Raw genomic sequence first — 17,272 nt, forward strand, 5'->3', positions numbered from 1 at the left:
TTTACCCGCCCCACCCATTTTTTTAAGGGAAAAGCCGTGGGGACGAGGTTGGGCTATGACGATAATTTGTAGTCTTCAGAAATCGATACTTTTAAGCATTCTTAACTATATAACCCACAACATCGTGTTATCTAGTTACTCCTATCAGTTACTATAAAATAATTTTCAAATCATTTTTTAAGGGAAAAGCCATGGGGACGAGGTTGGGTTATGACGACAATTTGTAGTCTTCAGAAATCGATACTTTTAAGCATTCTTAACTGTATAACCCACAACATCGTGTTATCTTACTCATATCAGTTACTATAAAATAATTTTCAAATCATTTTGTTTTTCATTTGTTTTTGCATATCAAAAGACAAACTCGGTTTCAAGTTTAAAATATTTCAGTCGGGGTGCAAATTGTGTTTGCTATTCTAAAACCCAAACAATACTTTTTGTTCTGTGTTTACGAAAAGAAGCTATTAATCAGCTTAGCACTAGCCTGCGAAACAAGCGTTTCCATTTTGGTTTCGGAGCAAAGAAAGACCAAGGAACGGGATTTTAGGTTTTTGACCGAGCAATGAAACGTGAGCTAAAAAGAGAGCCACCCCCTCCCCGTTTACTCGTACCATTTTTCGCGCGTTTTTTGACTCTCGCTTCTCGTTCCTTGCTCCGAAACAGCACGGAAACGCTTGCTACGCAGGCTAGCTTAGCACAAGCCTCAAGCCAACCGTTAAGTCATGCTTATTTTTAAAATATGTCCCCAGTTCATACCTAGGGAAGCACTTACGTCTTATCATTGTCTGGTGATATGACTGAATGTCGTTCTCAGTTTCCGCGAACAGAATTTCATCAATTCTGAAAAAATCTACTGTTTCCGCCCAAGGGTACGATATGTCCTCGCTAGAGGACATATTGCCTGCGTGCAGACATCTCCTATTTCCTTTGTTGCACGCGGAAAAAGGACGTCTGCGTAACGCCGTCGCTAATCGTGTTCCAGCATCCCGCTGGCAGGGTACTATTCTATTTCTCATAAATTATGAAATAATATCCGGTTACAAATATTTTACGCACCCCTCCACCAATCCCTCTGCCCCCCAAATATATCCCCCGGCCCCTACGTCTCGAGGGGATGTTTGAAATTCAGGGTTGGAGATATTTATCCAAGGTCGTGCGTTTCTCGTGATATTTGCCAGCGAGGACTGGATATAATTAAATCAAACCGTTTTTGTTATTTTATACAAAATAAAAGGTTTTATATAGAGAGAAATTTGTGTGTGTAATAGTTTCCACATTTTCATGATAATTTGTTGATCAGTTGTTACTCGTGGATGTGTTTTCTCAGTCGTACTATCCTACTTATGCCAAAAAACAACCAACAGGCCGGACTTCCGTTATCAATCGTTAAAAACATGAAAAATCGATATTATCGATTTGATCAAGCAATTTAGTTTATCGATTTTCACCCATTTCCGTTATCAATCGATAAAAATCACTTGATCGCTACCGATTTTTTTCTATTGACTACTCGGGGCAATGAGCACATTCCTCGTGTTAGGTAGATGACAGTCAATTGTACTTAAAATTTATTAAAGTTTCCGATATAGATAATGCTGTAGCTTCCGTAAATGCTGACCTTCAACATACAGATCTGTAAATGGAGTGCCAAAAATTCATTGCTTCTAAACCCTGATAAGACGAAATTACTTGTTATTGTGCTACCGCGCAACTTATTAACCACGGTTACCGCAGATATATATGTATTACCATACTTGATATAATGATTTCGCCGGTTCCCTTTGCCAGGGACCTTGGAGTACGTATATACAGATGAATGTCTTTCATATGATACTCATATCGCTAACATTGTTTCTAGTTGCTTTAATCAATTAGTATATGTAAATAGAATTAAGCATCTGTTAGATACACAAACACTTTTATTACTCATAAAAAGTTTTGTGTTTTCTAAGCTACTTCTATTGCTCAATTTTGTGGTCAAACACCTCTAAGACTAACGTGCACAAACTCCAATTGGTGCAAAATTTTGTCGCGAGAATTATTCTGGGACTTAGAAAATTCGACCACATCAGTGAACGGCTATAGTCACTTATAATGCTCAGTGTAAAAGATAGATTAGAAATCAACGATGCTGTGATGGTGTTTAAATGCCTTAACAACCTTGTTAGTCCTAAATATCTATGTGCGAAGGTTCAAATGAGATCGTCGGCAAGTACTGGGGTAACGCGATGTGTAAACAACCTTAATATTCCACGTTGTCGCTTGGCAACTGGTCAGCGTCGTTTTGCCTATAGAGGGGTTAAAATCTGGAATGGATTAATAAGCAAGCACCTGAGGGCGTTAACTAGCTTAGACAATTTTAAACAGTGTATTTTTAGAGAATATTTGAGCAAATCACGTTAATATATTATATATTATACATTCATTATATTTAGTTAAGTTGACGATTATTATTCTTTTTTACTTTTTTGTCTTGTAATATTGGTGCTGAAAAGCCACTTTAGGGAGCAACCATTAAAGTATGTATGTATGTATTCCTTTCCTGTTTGGGGGAATGACTTTTCATTCGCAGAGTATGAATCGCAATAAGGTAAAAAGAGACATTGGCCGTCACATTTTTTTAAAACGGTTTTATCTTCAACGTAAGGCGAAGAGAAACCTCGAAAGCGACCCATCCTACCATCTTTTGGAGAAGGCATTGAAAAAAAGTGCCAATGATAGCTTGAGAGACGTCTTTGATGTACACACACACAAACACACTAGCTGATACGCATACAGAGATTTGAAATCACGTTTTGGAAAGGAAAAACATATAAAAAAGATTAAACTTCAACAAAAAAGTGAAGAAAGACCCCAAAAGGTACCGTATTTATTCGAATAAGCGCCCAACTTCGAATTAGCGCCCAGCCTCGAATAAGCGCCCACTCTCAAGGTCCAAAAATTTAATAAGCGTCTAGGGCGGTTAATCGAATAAATACGGTCCTCATCGGCTCATCTTTTGAAGGAGACGATGAAAAAGCACAGTACACTAGCTTCAAACACGTCTTCATTTAATGGCTGCCGTTGCTTAACATGCTTTATCGTTACTTTAATAATTGATACTGTTCATTTTTTTGACGGAGAAAATCTCGGGGGGGGGGGGGTAAACTCTCTTACGTTCGTCTTATAGGCATTGGTCTGAAAGAGAGAGAATCAGTTCTCTCTTGTCTGAAATAGTGTCAGGATTTGGAGAGCCGGACGGCACAACCCCACTGCAAATTCCCAGAAATACACACCCTCCCCCGGGGAGAAGATCGAAGGTCTTTTGTCAACTGGGCCCACCCTGGGCAGCCTAGTCAATAAATTTTGTGCTCACAGCACCCTTTGCGGACCTACGGAATGCCCACACCGCATGCTGGGCAGGGTATATCCAGACTTTGGGCGCGTTTCAGCCTCGTTATCAAGTGTAATTACCAAACGGAAGCTGACTCAAACATGGCCGCTCTACCTTCGGCGCCTGAAATTGTTCGGGGCCAAGTTTTTGATGTCGGGCCACGGTATACGAATCTAACGTACATAGGAGAAGGGGCATATGGAATGGTTTGGTAAGCGAACTATATCAGATCTCACTCTTTGAGTGTTCAATGATGCTGAATAGCCTTTGTGGCGTGACTGTCGAGTTCGATTTTGCACGTCCGAGACTTAAAAATATTCTTGTTCTTTTTCTCCTACATGAAGCTCTGCGGTGGACAATCTTACCGGACCCAGGGTAGCCATTAAGAAGATCAGCCCTTTTGAGCACCAGACGTACTGTCAGAGGACACTAAGGGAAATCAAGATTTTAAAGCGATTTAAACATGAAAATGTAAGCATATATACGTACGTACCGCTAAGAACAGATCGATACTTGAGACGAAAATATGTCATGAATTCCACTGAATATCTTTACAACTTGGCCTTTACCTCCTTTCTGTTGTACATCACGGAATCATTTCCCTACACAAATATGTATTTTTGCTGATATGGCTGTTGATTTGAGCTATTTTTTCTTTCAGATTATTAACATAATGGATATTTTACGTGCTCCGAACATCAACGATATGAAAGACGTGTATCCTTTGAAAATACTCTGGTAACAACAACCATATTGCTTAGGTTTAGTTCTTGTTGTTGCTCAATATCTGTAAATTCGCGAATTTCCTGTTTGAGTTCGTTTTATGACAAATTACCAGTATTCGAACATCGCTACAACTTTTGGACAGCTCGTGGAAGAAACGTGCATGTTCATTTCAGAAATCACAAAATACGGTTTTGCTGAAGGAAAGCTAGAAGTTTGTGGGAGAATTATAACATTTAACTCTGAATTGAAGTGTTGTTGCTCACGCAAAATATTTCATGTTCGTAAAATTACTTCTGTCTGCCCAAATTTTCTCTTGGTTACTGTATGTTACTATACCCTACGGGCAAAAATATTCAAGTCGCGACAGCTTGTTTTGCCGTTGTATTCCAATGTATTAAAGCTTTATTTTTCTTAATTTAGCAAACTGCCCGGCTGTTCGCAGGGACACAGCTGTCGCTTTCTATCGCCACATTTTTTACATTTTTAAAAGTTCTTGAAAGCTGCCTAACAAAAAGTTCCAATATACGCTTTTGAAACATAGTTACCAGTTTTTACTGCATTTCGAACACGGCGTTACACTTCGACGTCTTTTGAGTAACGTAATTGTTTACATTGCCTTTATGTCATAATAGAGAGTTGTTTACGGTGACTTATAACATTCCAAAAATACCACAACTTCAATGTTGCAGATGGAACATGGCCTTTTAGCTTTTTCCTGTACATCAGTTTTCATCATTTTTTTAATACTAAAGATACATGTATCACAAAGTGTCGCACATGGCAAATGAAGAAAAACCAAGACCAAAAAAAAAACCAAAACAAACAAAATAAAAACAGGCAAAGAAACAAGCAAAACAGGAAAAAGTAATGGCATAACTGAGAGTTGGATCCACGTCTCTTGCTTACCTGCAAATACATATGTCTCAAATAAAAATAGTATATTTGTATTTTTCATCGGAAATTCTACTGTTGAACACTGTTTACGCAGGTTGAGCCACTTTAAACATAAATTCATAGGTATATTTGTGGAAAATAAGCAGGGTTTGAGCTAAACTTGCATGAAAGCTGAAACAAAAAACACTTCTCATTACATTTGAAGAACATATGGCTTATATAGACCTGATAGAGACACAAATCAGTCTTCTGTTGCCTCAAAAAGGTTGCTCTTATAATGAAGCAAATGGACCAAATCATTTGCATTTTCTCTTAAAAGTAGTTTCTGCATTTGAAGTTCATCACTATGAGCATTTGCTGATTTCTAACACAATTGGAAACAACCTGGCTAAGTTTGTTGTGGTTTTGTGTACTTACAGTTTGTTTCTAGGTAGCTATGGAAACCAGGCGGATGCAGTCATACATGTATACCCAACTTATGTTTCTGTCTCGCTAATGATCATGTGCATTCCACACATAGTGCCAATTATGACAAAAATTATAAACTTTTCTTTGCGGCGAACAAACTCGTCTATTTAAATTCTTTGTGCTCTATTTACAGTTCAAGACCAGACAAAACAAAACAATATTTTATTTGGGGTCTTATACCAGCTGGTTTCCAAATAATTTCAAATTGCAATCTTTTTTGCAAAGTTATACATATGCAAAGAACAAAACAATGCAAATCTCAAGTCGCAATATCAAAATCTCAATCTTAATTCAAACATGAGACATTAGTAAGCCTAAAAAGAAGGTTTCTTACAATAATGTCATGTATCCATAATAATAATAGTAATACAAAATTGTATTTAGATGAATAAAATTAATTAACTATGCTAATTACCAACTTGGCAGACTAATGAGAGCAGAGATTGCAGCGACATTTGTACTGGCCCAAGTTAAATTCTTTGAACTTGTCAATGAATTCTTAAGATCACAGTCCTCCCTAACATGAGGAGGAAGAGTGCTCCAGAGATGGCATGCAAAGGAGAAAGATTTGTGCTTGAAAGAAGTATTAGGGGCCTGCTGATTAAGTCTGCTAGTACTACCAATAAGATTGTTCTCACAGATTTTCATACTAAACATATTACTCACATAATTAGGATAGCCTTTGAACATAAGTACGAGAGCGTGGACTAGACTAGACGCCTATACTTGATAGAGTCTAAGTTATACTAGGACAGGATCTCTTTGTAGCAGATAGACTTCGATTTACATGAAGCACTGCCTAAAATTTAATGGTATGCCGTATGTACTCCTCAAGTAAGCATTACCCCCAATTAAACACAACCCTCAAATAAGCACCGCAGTTGGTAGGAAAAAGTTAATATTGTTAAAGGGCTGTCCCCCGAATAAGTGCCACGGCTCTTATATAATCAGGGTTGTCACTAAGATTTCAAGTTGCCGGGTAAATACAACAAGTAGGCGGGGAATCAAATGGCTAGGGATTTCTTTTGGTTCTATTTTTCTTCTATTTTCCAATAAAAGTAGCCGGGGGCCACTCTCTTAGTAGCCGGGGAAAATCCCCGGCCCCCGGCTCTTAATGACAACCCTGTATAATCAAAGTGAAAAGACTGTTAGTTTAATACAGAAAATAATAACAGCATATTTAATACAATTCTTTGCCATGTGCAACTTTCAAATAAGCGCTGCCCTCAAATAAGTGCCACACTTGAATAAGCTCTGCAATAAGTCCTGGTATTTCCCCCACAATTGCAGTGGGGACAATAAACTTCTTCATAAAAACAATTTTTACTTGAAGACATGTTCTTCCTTGACAAGGGGTGTAGGTACATTGTTCAGAGTCTGATGGAGACAGATCTTTACAAGCTGTTGAAGACGCAAAAGCTTAGTAATGACCACATATGTTACTTCTTGTACCAAATCCTAAGAGGACTAAAATACATCCACTCTGCTAATGTGCTTCATCGGGATTTGAAGCCCAGCAATTTGCTACTGAACACAACATGTGATTTGAAGGTGGGTGTTGTTAAGCATTGATTTTGTTACCCCTGCATCCTGCGTCCCTGGTGCCTAAAAATTCTCAAGGACATGGAATAATAACTGACAGCTTGCATCTTTTGGGAGGCAACAATCGGTCTGATCGATCTAAAGATTTTTTTGAAGAATGCCCTGTTTGTGCGATTCTAAATACATATTGAAAGCTACCTCAAAACAAAAGAGTGATATCGTCTGCTCGTAAAATAGGTTAAGAACAATTTTTGAACAAATAGATAGAATTAGAAATGTTGTCTCCATGCAAATTATCCAATAAGATTTTTTCAAAAGCGCAGGGTTGTCGCTAAGATTTCAAGTTGCTGGGTAAATGCAACAAGTAGGCAGGGAATCAAACAGCTAGGAACTTCTTTTGGTTCTATTTTTGGTTTATTTTCCTTTGAAAGTCGCTAGGGAAGACGTTCATAGTAGCCAGGGGAAATCCCCGGCCCCCGCCTCTTAATGACAGCCCTGAAAGCGGCCATTTTTATTTACCTGGTGGAGTGGTTGCTCATTATGTTTGCCATATATGAAAAGCACATGGCTGAACCAAGATGGCTGACAGTGCCTCATAGTATGGTAGAGCTTTCGTCTAACTGATTCTAAGCTTCAAGGGATTGTTAACGTTAATGTGGAAATAAGAAAATGTCCTGTAAAGTACCCTCTGTATGTTTGGTGATCAGTTTGGTGTTTCCTCGGATGTTTTGTTAGCTCAAGAGAAAACAAAGTACATCTACAGCTGTAGCCCTACATGAGTTTGTCTAGTTTTATGTGTTTAGAAAGTTTATTATTATTTGCCATCAGAGCAATAGCACCAACAACTTTGAAATTTATTATTCATTCCTTGTTTTTGTATTTGTGAAATGTATTGTTATTGTCATTATTATTATTATTATTATTTTATCTCTTCAGATTTGTGATTTTGGATTAGCACGCGTTGCAGACCCTGAACATGATCACAAAGGAATCTTGACTGAGTATGTTGCAACAAGATGGTATAGAGCCCCTGAAATTATGCTCAATTCCAAAGGATACAGCAAAGCCATTGACATCTGGTCTGTTGGCTGTATTCTGGCTGAGATGTTGTCTAACCGTCCACTTTTTCCCGGAAAACACTGTATCTTTGAAATAGTGACTAATATATGTCTGTTTTTTAGCATGTCAATGCGGTGCTCCAAGCTCAACATTTTTCGAACTTTTTTTGCCTTTTGTATTATTCCACAAATTGCTCAAAATAATCGAAGTGGCTGCTCAACCATGTGTAAAACTATAAAGCTTGGAGGTGCATGCAACCGCTTAAAGCCTATAATTACTGGACTACGTGTACCACGGTGAAACAGGCAAATTATGACGAAAATATCTTTTTACAATATACAAAGATCATAAACACTTAACCAATAAAAACACCATGGTTTCGGACACCACTGTCAAGCACAGGTTACTGCATCAAGGCAACTTTCAAAATTCATTGCAATTTGAGATATCAAAATTTTTCTTACTCGCCAGGGTTACCCAAAATGGTCACAGCTTCGACTGCTGCAGTAGCAGTGACTCTTTTCAAGGGTTTCTGAAGCAGTTGTTAAAGTTAGCTGAAGTAGGCAGCGCTTGATTTAACAAAAATTAATGTTAGCCAAACAGAAAATACCACAATACTTTTTGATTTACTGGCATAGCTGCACAAGTTTTTGTAGGTGGTTTTTGCTTGAATGCAGTTTGTTTTGAAGTACCAGTAATTAAAGGAAACTTGAAGCATTATAAAATATAATAAAAGACATTGGAACTAAACCTTTTTTCAAGCCAGCACTTGAACTTTTGCATTTGTACATGAAAATGTTTGCATTAGGCAAATATTGTTTAAAAGATGATGCTTGCATGTGCAGTAGCATTGGCAGCTCATGCCAAGATTACCCTGAATAGATGGCTAAACCTGGGTATTAAAGAGTTTCATGGTAATTCCAGAAAGTCCTATTAATTTACTATCCATTGTCTAAAGCAGCCTTGGCTTGCTAAATAATGATAAGGCACAGGCTACATTTTTTACATAAGCAGTCTCGAAAATCTTCCTTGACATGTTGGTCAGATCTTGATCAGCTGAATCACATCTTGGGGGTTTTAGGATCACCGACCCAAGATGATTTGCAAAGCATCATGAATGAAAAGGTAAAGAAAAGCAGAATCTTTTTGTCCTTCTGTCATTAATCTTATAAATATTTTGCATTTTGCATACAGAAAAAGGACTTAATGAATTCCAGCTTGTCTTTACAACAAGCTTCTCTCAGCTTTTCTCTTGCCTAGGGCCCTAATGCACCCTGTTAGTCTTTATGAACTATTTTGAAGTTGACTTGCTTGGGCCCTTGCCCATTGGCCAAGTGAACATGAAAAAAAGGAAAATCAGGAAAGGGAAAAATCTACTTGTACTTGGCCCAGATGACTGGATGGTAATGTTAGGAATCCGCTGAGATACAAGATGGTGTATTTTCATCATTGATCTTTGGAAGTACAGTCGACTCTTGCTAACTCGAACTCTCACTAACTTGAAACTCGCGCTAACTCGAACCAAACTCAATTTCCCCTGGATTTCCTTCATACGTTTACTGTAATTTTACCTTCAGTAACTCTAACCCTCGATAACTTGAACCTCCCGCTAACTTGAAGTAATTGTGCTTAAAAAGTTGGGGGGAAACAGTGTACAGCTGGCGTGTGAAAGATTGAATTTTGAATTTCCCATTGACGTGTTGTAGGCATCTAGTTTACTTGTGAAGGCAGGTGTTGTTTGTCACAAATCTAACGTGAACAGCTTAATTACTTCTCAAAACAGTAAAAAATGGATGCTCTATTTGGTCTATATTTTGTTACATTACATTCTGATTTATAATCTAAAAGTCTCTTTCAATTTTCGGTTGACATTTCTACAAGTAAATGTGATTAAAATGTTCACTGTACGGCAAACAATGTTGTTTTCTTACTATTGGCTATTTTCTTTGAGCTGCCAATAACTCGAACTCCCGATAACTCAGACTTTTTTTTGATTTCCCTTGAAGGTTCGAGTTATCGGGAGTCGATGGTAATTGGATTAGCACGCTCGATCGTTCTTGATGATTGATCAAACCAGTTACTGGAAAATTTTCTTTATAAGAATTCCATTTATTTTTCAGCCTTGTGCAAGTCAAACTGCCAGGCTCTGAATTTTTTCTGTGCTTTCGGGAAAATTCTCTTTCTTCTTTAATAGTTCATTTGCATGATTGCATCATTTAACTACTACAACCAGAATCCTTTTTGTTTTTCCCTTCATATTTAAATTTGGTAATCCCAGCAATGAATAAAAGCCCTAATTTGCAAAAGAAAGCAAAACCCAGAAGGATTCTAGTCGTAATAGTAAAATGACATCATTGGCAAATCAGAGCTGTCATTAAGGGCCATTACGCGTAACACCTGTTATGTCTCAGCTCACTTGATGTCACAGGTGATCAAAGTGGAAAGCTAAAGGTGGCACTATAAATCTTTGTGAGATGTTACGGGTGAATCTTCATGTGCTATGGTTGCTTGAAAACTTAATGACAGCCCTGCAAATGGCCTATCATGAGAACATTAAAAAAATAACACAAGTATTTCCCATTATTTGTTATTTGCCAACAAGAGTTTTTTTTCTGCATTAATCATTTGAACATTTTCCATAATTGGTTTTTGCATCACTTAAAGAGACCCTGGACTTCCCTGAAATTAATACTGCATGAGAAAAATTAAAATCTTCATGTTTTAATGTTTGTACTGCTTAAACGTTTGAGTGAAGGTAGAGTGATGGCATCATGTTGTAAGTGTTTGTACATGTTTACGACAAAGCCACTTAGTGCTTTTTGTTTGTCTTGATGTCATTATGTCCTGCAGGCCCGCAGTTACATTCAGTCATTAGCCTACAAACCAACTGTCCCTTGGACAAGAATTTTTCCCACTGCAGACCCAAATGGTGAGAGAAGGCATATTGATGTTATCATGCTGTTCAGTTTCTTAGAGGAGAGTCTACCATGCACCTTATTTTTTGGCTGTCCATCTTACTATGTACAGTGCAACCTCGATATAATAAGGGGACTGGCAAAATTTGTTCACTGTAAAGAGGTTTTGTTATGTCAAGGTCCTTTTTCATATATTTTACTGTCACAGGGGCAAAGAAAATAGGGACCTTAAGATCCGAGGATGGCGACGGTAGTGAAAACGTTGCTGAAAAAGTGAATTCGCATTCTTTCAATCTTCATCGCGATTACTCCAAGTCATTAACTTTGTCAAATGTAGGCGAACCCTCCCAAAGTTGAATTCCTAAGAACCATATCCAAGTTCAAAAAGAGAGAGGAAATCTCGTCCTCGCTTGTGTACTTCCTCTTTACATCATGAAATTAGGCATTTTCATGTCGTAGTCATGCTGTGACGGCAAAGAAATGTACCAAAAAGCGTGATGCACATGCAAAAATGTTGTTTTGCTAATTAAACCTATTGCTTTTGTGGCGTTCCCATAGCCATCACCGTTGTCGGATCTTAAGGTCTCTAATAGTTCGTTATACTGAGGACTTTGCTAAATATTTTTTAAAAATATATACAAGTAATTATCGAGGTTCTACTGTACAGTGTACATGGATGTGTTTACAGATGTGTCCATCTTTACTGTGCATAGGGTACATATAGATGTGTGTGCACCTTCTATGGCTGTCCATCCTAAACAAGTGTCCAGTTGACAAGGGTATTAAGGCCTTAAATGGTTATCTTCCTCAAAAGGGTATTCCCTTATGTCGGTGCCTATTGTACATGAGTATATCTGTGGTTCATGCATGTTCCTGTTTTATCAGGGTTGATAACACAAAAGTAGAACATAACGTATTTGTCAGTGACAAACTAGAAAGAAATAAATAGTAATGTTTCTTTCTCCATGTTGGGCTTCCTTTCATGGGTAATCTTACATGGGTGACCATTTTACATGATAGTATGCTCTGAGAATGTGCACATTTACAGTCCTGTACCTTTGTTGGAAGTTCCTTTTATCAAGCTTTTTTAATTTTGTTTTTGTTCACAGCTCTAGATCTTTTGGATAAGATGTTAACTTTCAACCCTGACAGGAGAATTACAATAGAGCAAGCTCTAGCTCATCCCTATTTGGAGCAGTACTACGACCCTGCAGATGAGGTATGTACGATTCAGTGAAACCCCTGTTGATTAAAAATCTGGTTATACAGTTGAACCTCCATTAAGCAGCCAGCCACCCTCAGGGTACTGGCAAGTGGCCGCTTGATGGAGGTGGCCGCTCAATAGAGGTTTGTGATAAATTAGCTTAATCTTTAGCACAAATATCACTCTACTGTGAAACAAATGCTTGACAGGAGAAACATTGCTGGTTTACAATCCGTCATCACCATCTATCTCGGAATTTACATGTATTTTAATTTCTCATTCTTTACTACAATTATTTTGGGACTTTAATTACTGGCCATTTATAGAGGCTTGGCCATTTATAGAGGGTGGCCGCTTAATGGAGGTTCAACTGTGTAAAAGAAACAAGACACTTGTTTTCTGATAAGAAAAGTGACTGAATGCAGTATTTTAACGTTCGGTTTGATAGAATAAATTATAGTCCTGATAATGAGGTGGCCACATGAACTGGGTGATAGTTTTCAGGGGGAATTAGAATTACAGAAGTACTAAAGACAAATAATTGTTTAAATTCTTAATAAATTCATATGGATTGAAAGCTGTTTTTAAAGCTGGTCTGATACAATGAATGAATACAAACTGACATACACTATACATTTACTCTAAGGGCCATTTCAGCTATTAACAATATTATTATTGTTTTGTTTTTGTAAGGGGAACCATAAAGTAGTCAAAGTTCAATTGTGATCCTACACATTAACTACAAAGTGCAGATGTTATTATTCTTATTGTTTTGACAGCCTGTTGCAGAGGAACCGTTTAGATTTGAAACGGAGTTGGATGATCTTCCCAAGGAGAAACTTAAAGGTCCGTATGTGCAAATTGATCATTTTAAAAATCAAACAAGGAAACTGTGGTTGAAATTAATTTACTAATTTACATTAATTTTGAAAGTGAAATTCATAGCGGCAAAATTAATAACTGCTTTTTAACGGACAGTAACGATCAAATACATGCATCAACAAACAGAAGTAATTTATTATTTTTCAAGAGACAAAAACTTCTTAACTAAATCTCTGCTATAGTTACGTCCATTGAGTCAAATACCGACTTTAATTTTTGACTGAATTAGTCAATGTAAAATATTATAGGTTTTAGTCAATAATTATTGTACTAATATATATATTTTTTATTTGTTTGATATTATAGAACTTATTTTTACCGAGACTGCTCATTACACGGACTCCCATAACCTCTCTAGCCAGCATACTTTTCATGGTTGAAACAGTTTGAAAAGGTAACTCAGTCAATCTGTTCTTCTAATAAATCTTATATTAATTTTAAATCCCTACAGCAATAATGTAGTTTGATAATTTTCATGACAGAAATTAATAGTATTTAACTTTTCGTTGCATTTCTTCACTGTCACCTACACTGTGTAATTAGCATTTGGAAAATTTTCAGGATTGCGACGGTCAGGGAAAAACAAAAATTTTTCAAGGTCAGGGACAAGTCAGGGAATTTTTTAAAAAGTGGGGGAAAACCTTTGATATTGTCAAAGTCAGTGAAAAGTCAGGGAATTCTGTTTTCCGGTTTATAGTTCATAAGTTTACTTCAAGACTTTGAAATGCATTGATTTTCGTTCGGAAAAGATGAAAAGTATGCTGTAAAGCAAGCAAAGCGGTCAATTTGACGCTCTACGCCTGACACATGTAGTAGTTGTGGTCAGTGGTTTTCGTTCTGAATGCTTTCTTCCAAATTCCTTCTTCCTCTTTCCGCGAAAGGCAGAAAGAGGTTGAAAATGAAGAGAGAAATGTCGATGGCCTGCAAAAAAAAGCTAAAGCGAATGTAAACATCGATTGTTTCTCATTAATTGAAGGTCAGTGAAAACTGTTTTAAGGTCAGTGAAAAGTCAGGGAAAAGTCAGGGAATTTTACTTTGAGCTCCTTAGTTCTTCACCGGCTTCTGGTTTGTGACTTTTTTCGTAAAATATGGTAAAATTCTAGTTATACAGTTTTAAACCCTTGGCCTATACAGCTACAAATGTACGTACAGGTTAGGAGGTCGGATGACTGGCTTTTATATTATTGTTGGTTGGACTTACATGTTATTTTATAAGCGGTGTAAAAAAGCGTTTAGAAATGCGTTTTGTGCGGTTGAAAAGAGGCGTTACTTACAAACATTATTTTCATTTAAAGACATTTTTCCATTTGCTTGTTTTAATTTAAAACTCCCAGAAACGTCACAAATGAATCAATAATGAAATTAACATTCAAAGTTAAAGATAAAACTAAAAGACTCAAGCAAAAATAAACCAATGAAAACCACAATTTTAACCTCATTATTATGAAAAAACTTTGACACAGAATACGCGGTATATAGAAAATTAGTAGACAAGGAGAGATTGCATCTGGTAGGAGAAAGGTGTAACATTACAGGAGAATATTTTGAAAGGGGCTCCACGTCTGAATATAAAATAGTCACAGGCTACCGAACGTTTGCCGGAGCATGCGAAGTAAACGAGAATTCTCCGATCTCCGATGCCTAATGACCACTCTGCTGGTGCCTGAAAGAAGGGTGTTTGTAAGTGGGACAGTTTTTTTTTGCATATACAGTAGCTTCGCAGACGTTCTTAGGGGTTCGTCACGCGTTCCTGCTTCACAGAGGAAGGAACGCGTGACGACCCCCTAAGAACGTCTGCGTGATGGGCTACATATACGTAGGCCTTTCAATGGGGAAGGGACAGTGGGCTTACAACGAAGGTTCCCACTATGTTTTTCGGGATACGGGATTTGCCCTACTTGAAAGCCAGGATTTGGGATTTTAATGAAAATTGGAGGCGGGATTCGGGATTGAAAATAACCATTGGGATTACGGGATTGCGCGAAAATTGGGGTCGGGATAATAGGATTGAAGAACCTTATTGGGACACTCTAAAACTAGAAGTTTACTTTATCTTCTAAACTGTGAATGGAATTGGAGTAATTGTTTCTATTCTCTTCTTTTCAGGCTGGCGTTCAGTATCATGTATAATTATGTTTGATTTAATGGCATATGTAAAGTACATCTATTGTATAATTAGGTTTTTCCATTAGGATTGTGATATTTCTGGCTTGCACACTTCCGATTCAGAAACTTCACATCCATGTCTCTCTAAATATAGATGATAAAATGTAGTTTAGTGATCTCCCCAGTTTTTCATCAGTTTTGTACTGCAATAATTCTCTTTCTTTCACAACTAAAGCAAATTGTCTTGGGTATTTGTAAAATGTGGTATTTCTTGCGCAGATGCTGTCATTATTTAACACGCTTCTTGTAGAAAAACGTGCCAAAAAAACTTTTGTCATATTTGTAAATCCTCGAAGGTCCAGTTCATAGACCGAACTTATCATGAACCGAGCCAAATAAGTCTTGAAGAGTTTAGTCTGATCATGGACTGTTCACACTTCTTGCCCAAACATTTAGTGCCTAGGTACCGGCTGAAAATGGTGTGTTTACACCTTGAGTACCCGATATGTAACTGTCCACATATTTGCTCCATTGCGCCCAGTCAGACGCCATTTTGAAACATGAGTGTCAGAGGGAACTATGGGTATGCAAAGCCGTGGCCAACAGAGTCGTGCGCACACAGGAACCCGATGCTCACTTGAGTGCCTGAATACAAGGTTTTGAACTCGTACGAGCACCGGCACAGAACCCGAACTCAGGCGTGGGTGGAGCGAGTACTGTGCTCGGGCTTTGCATCCTGGCATCAAGTGTGATTGCTGCCTGAAATTGTCAAGAGCATTCATTTTTATTTCGAAAGATTCAGCCATTCTTCCCGCTTAGTTCAGATGATGGCGAGTTCTATTTTTTCTTTCGTCAGGTTCGGCTAATTGCCGCAACAGGCGCAGGTTTGTTGATTTGGATCCTTCCTTAGTCTCTTTCGCAGGGCGGAATCACGCATCGTCCCGAGCCGCTGCTACGAAGGAGACTAAGGATTCCTTTGACAGATGTTAAGAAAGAGACTCCTTTTTGGATAAGTAATAGCACTTTCGCTTTGCATATTTAAGGTTTTCATTCATACGAAAGTGATGCAAAAGATCAAGCCTTAAATAGTCTATCACGCCGTGGAGGTTCTGTTTTGGAGCTTTCATTTGATTAAATAGTCACGCTTAGTGATTCATTTAAAAAATGAACCTCAGCGCGGCTCACTTATTTCTACTCCAAGATGAGTTCATGTATGATGTCTCTTCAAACTAGGACAATAAATGCTTCAGCATTGAATCATATGAGAGTATAAAAATGTATGCGAAGAGCAGAACACAAAGGAGACTTGTGTTTTTTCTGTTTTTTCGGGACTAGTCGGTGGAATTTTATGAAACAGGCCTGGATCCATTGTGCTTAAGCCATCTTAATCTCTATCTTATCTAACCTGCATCTACCTGTCGGTGTTTTTCCTGCCAAAGGAATGTAAAAAGTAATTGCTACAAGCTCAAATCACTTTATAAATGGATCGAAACCAAGCGAACCAGAAGTTAAATTCACAAATCAGAATCTAAAGAATTAACCAAGGGCTTCTTAGAATTGTTAGAGATGCTTGAAGGTGATTGAATAGACTGTTCATAGTCCTCTATCTTTCCGCAAGGCGCTTTGCGTTACGGGGGGCCATCTTGGTTTCAAATGTATCGAGTCTAAGCTGGGGATGAGTGTCGACCCCGACGCCCCCCCCCCCCCCCCCCCCGGAACCCCTCGGTACAAGATGGCCGCCCGTACCGGTAAGCTCTAAGCTCTTGATTCTGACGATCTTGCGAAAAAATGGGGACTGTGATCAGTCTAATGAATGAATTTCATGACTTGGGACAATTAACAAGCCTCAGTTTTACCAGTGAGTGGGATTTGTCTCAACAAATTAGCTCCTTGAGGTAGAGGTAATGAGAAATGTACGTCTTGTGGTTGAAGTTGAAAGTATAGCATCTAAAACTCTAAAGTAATTGTGGTTTAAGTAAATAGTGCTGTCAATAGCAACTAACAGATAGTTTGTAATAAAGTATAGTGATCTTTGTTGAATTATACATAAGTCTCTTCAGGGAAGTATTAAATCTACCAACAACTGCTTCACGCTTTGTTTTG

The 17,272-nt window shown here is 37.9% G+C and overlaps 1 protein-coding gene across 1 annotated transcript; it reads left to right on the forward strand.

The window, feature by feature from the left end:
• The first annotated feature begins 3,426 nt into the window (after positions 1 to 3,426).
• LOC140951390 (mitogen-activated protein kinase 1-like) lies at positions 3,427 to 17,260 on the forward strand. The gene is made up of 11 exons (XM_073400632.1): positions 3,427 to 3,584; positions 3,718 to 3,844; positions 4,035 to 4,090; positions 6,823 to 7,012; positions 7,940 to 8,144; positions 9,108 to 9,187; positions 10,913 to 10,991; positions 12,087 to 12,196; positions 12,961 to 13,027; positions 13,370 to 13,457; positions 15,170 to 17,260. The coding sequence occupies exons 1-10, from the start codon at positions 3,475 to 3,477 to the stop codon at positions 13,441 to 13,443; spliced, it is 1,098 nt and encodes a 365-aa protein (XP_073256733.1). The 5' UTR covers positions 3,427 to 3,474; the 3' UTR covers positions 13,444 to 13,457; positions 15,170 to 17,260.
• The last annotated feature ends 12 nt before the right edge of the window (positions 17,261 to 17,272 follow it).

The sequence above is a fragment of the Porites lutea genome, chromosome 11 (genome assembly GCF_958299795.1).
Source record: "Porites lutea chromosome 11, jaPorLute2.1, whole genome shotgun sequence".
Lineage (NCBI taxonomy): Eukaryota > Metazoa > Cnidaria > Anthozoa > Scleractinia > Poritidae > Porites > Porites lutea.

What these genes read in the sequence shown, in the direction of transcription:
- LOC140951390 (XM_073400632.1), top strand. Translation starts at nt 3,475, where the DNA reads ATGGCCGCTCTACCTTCGGCGCCTGAAATTGTTCGGGGCCAAGTTTTT. An exon ending in GGGGCATATGGAATGGTTTG is followed by an intron (nt 3,585 to 3,717) that starts GTAAGCGAACTA and finishes TCCTACATGAAG; the next exon opens with CTCTGCGGTGGACAATCTTA. An exon ending in ACTACGACCCTGCAGATGAG is followed by an intron (nt 12,197 to 12,960) that starts GTATGTACGATT and finishes TTGTTTTGACAG; the next exon opens with CCTGTTGCAGAGGAACCGTT.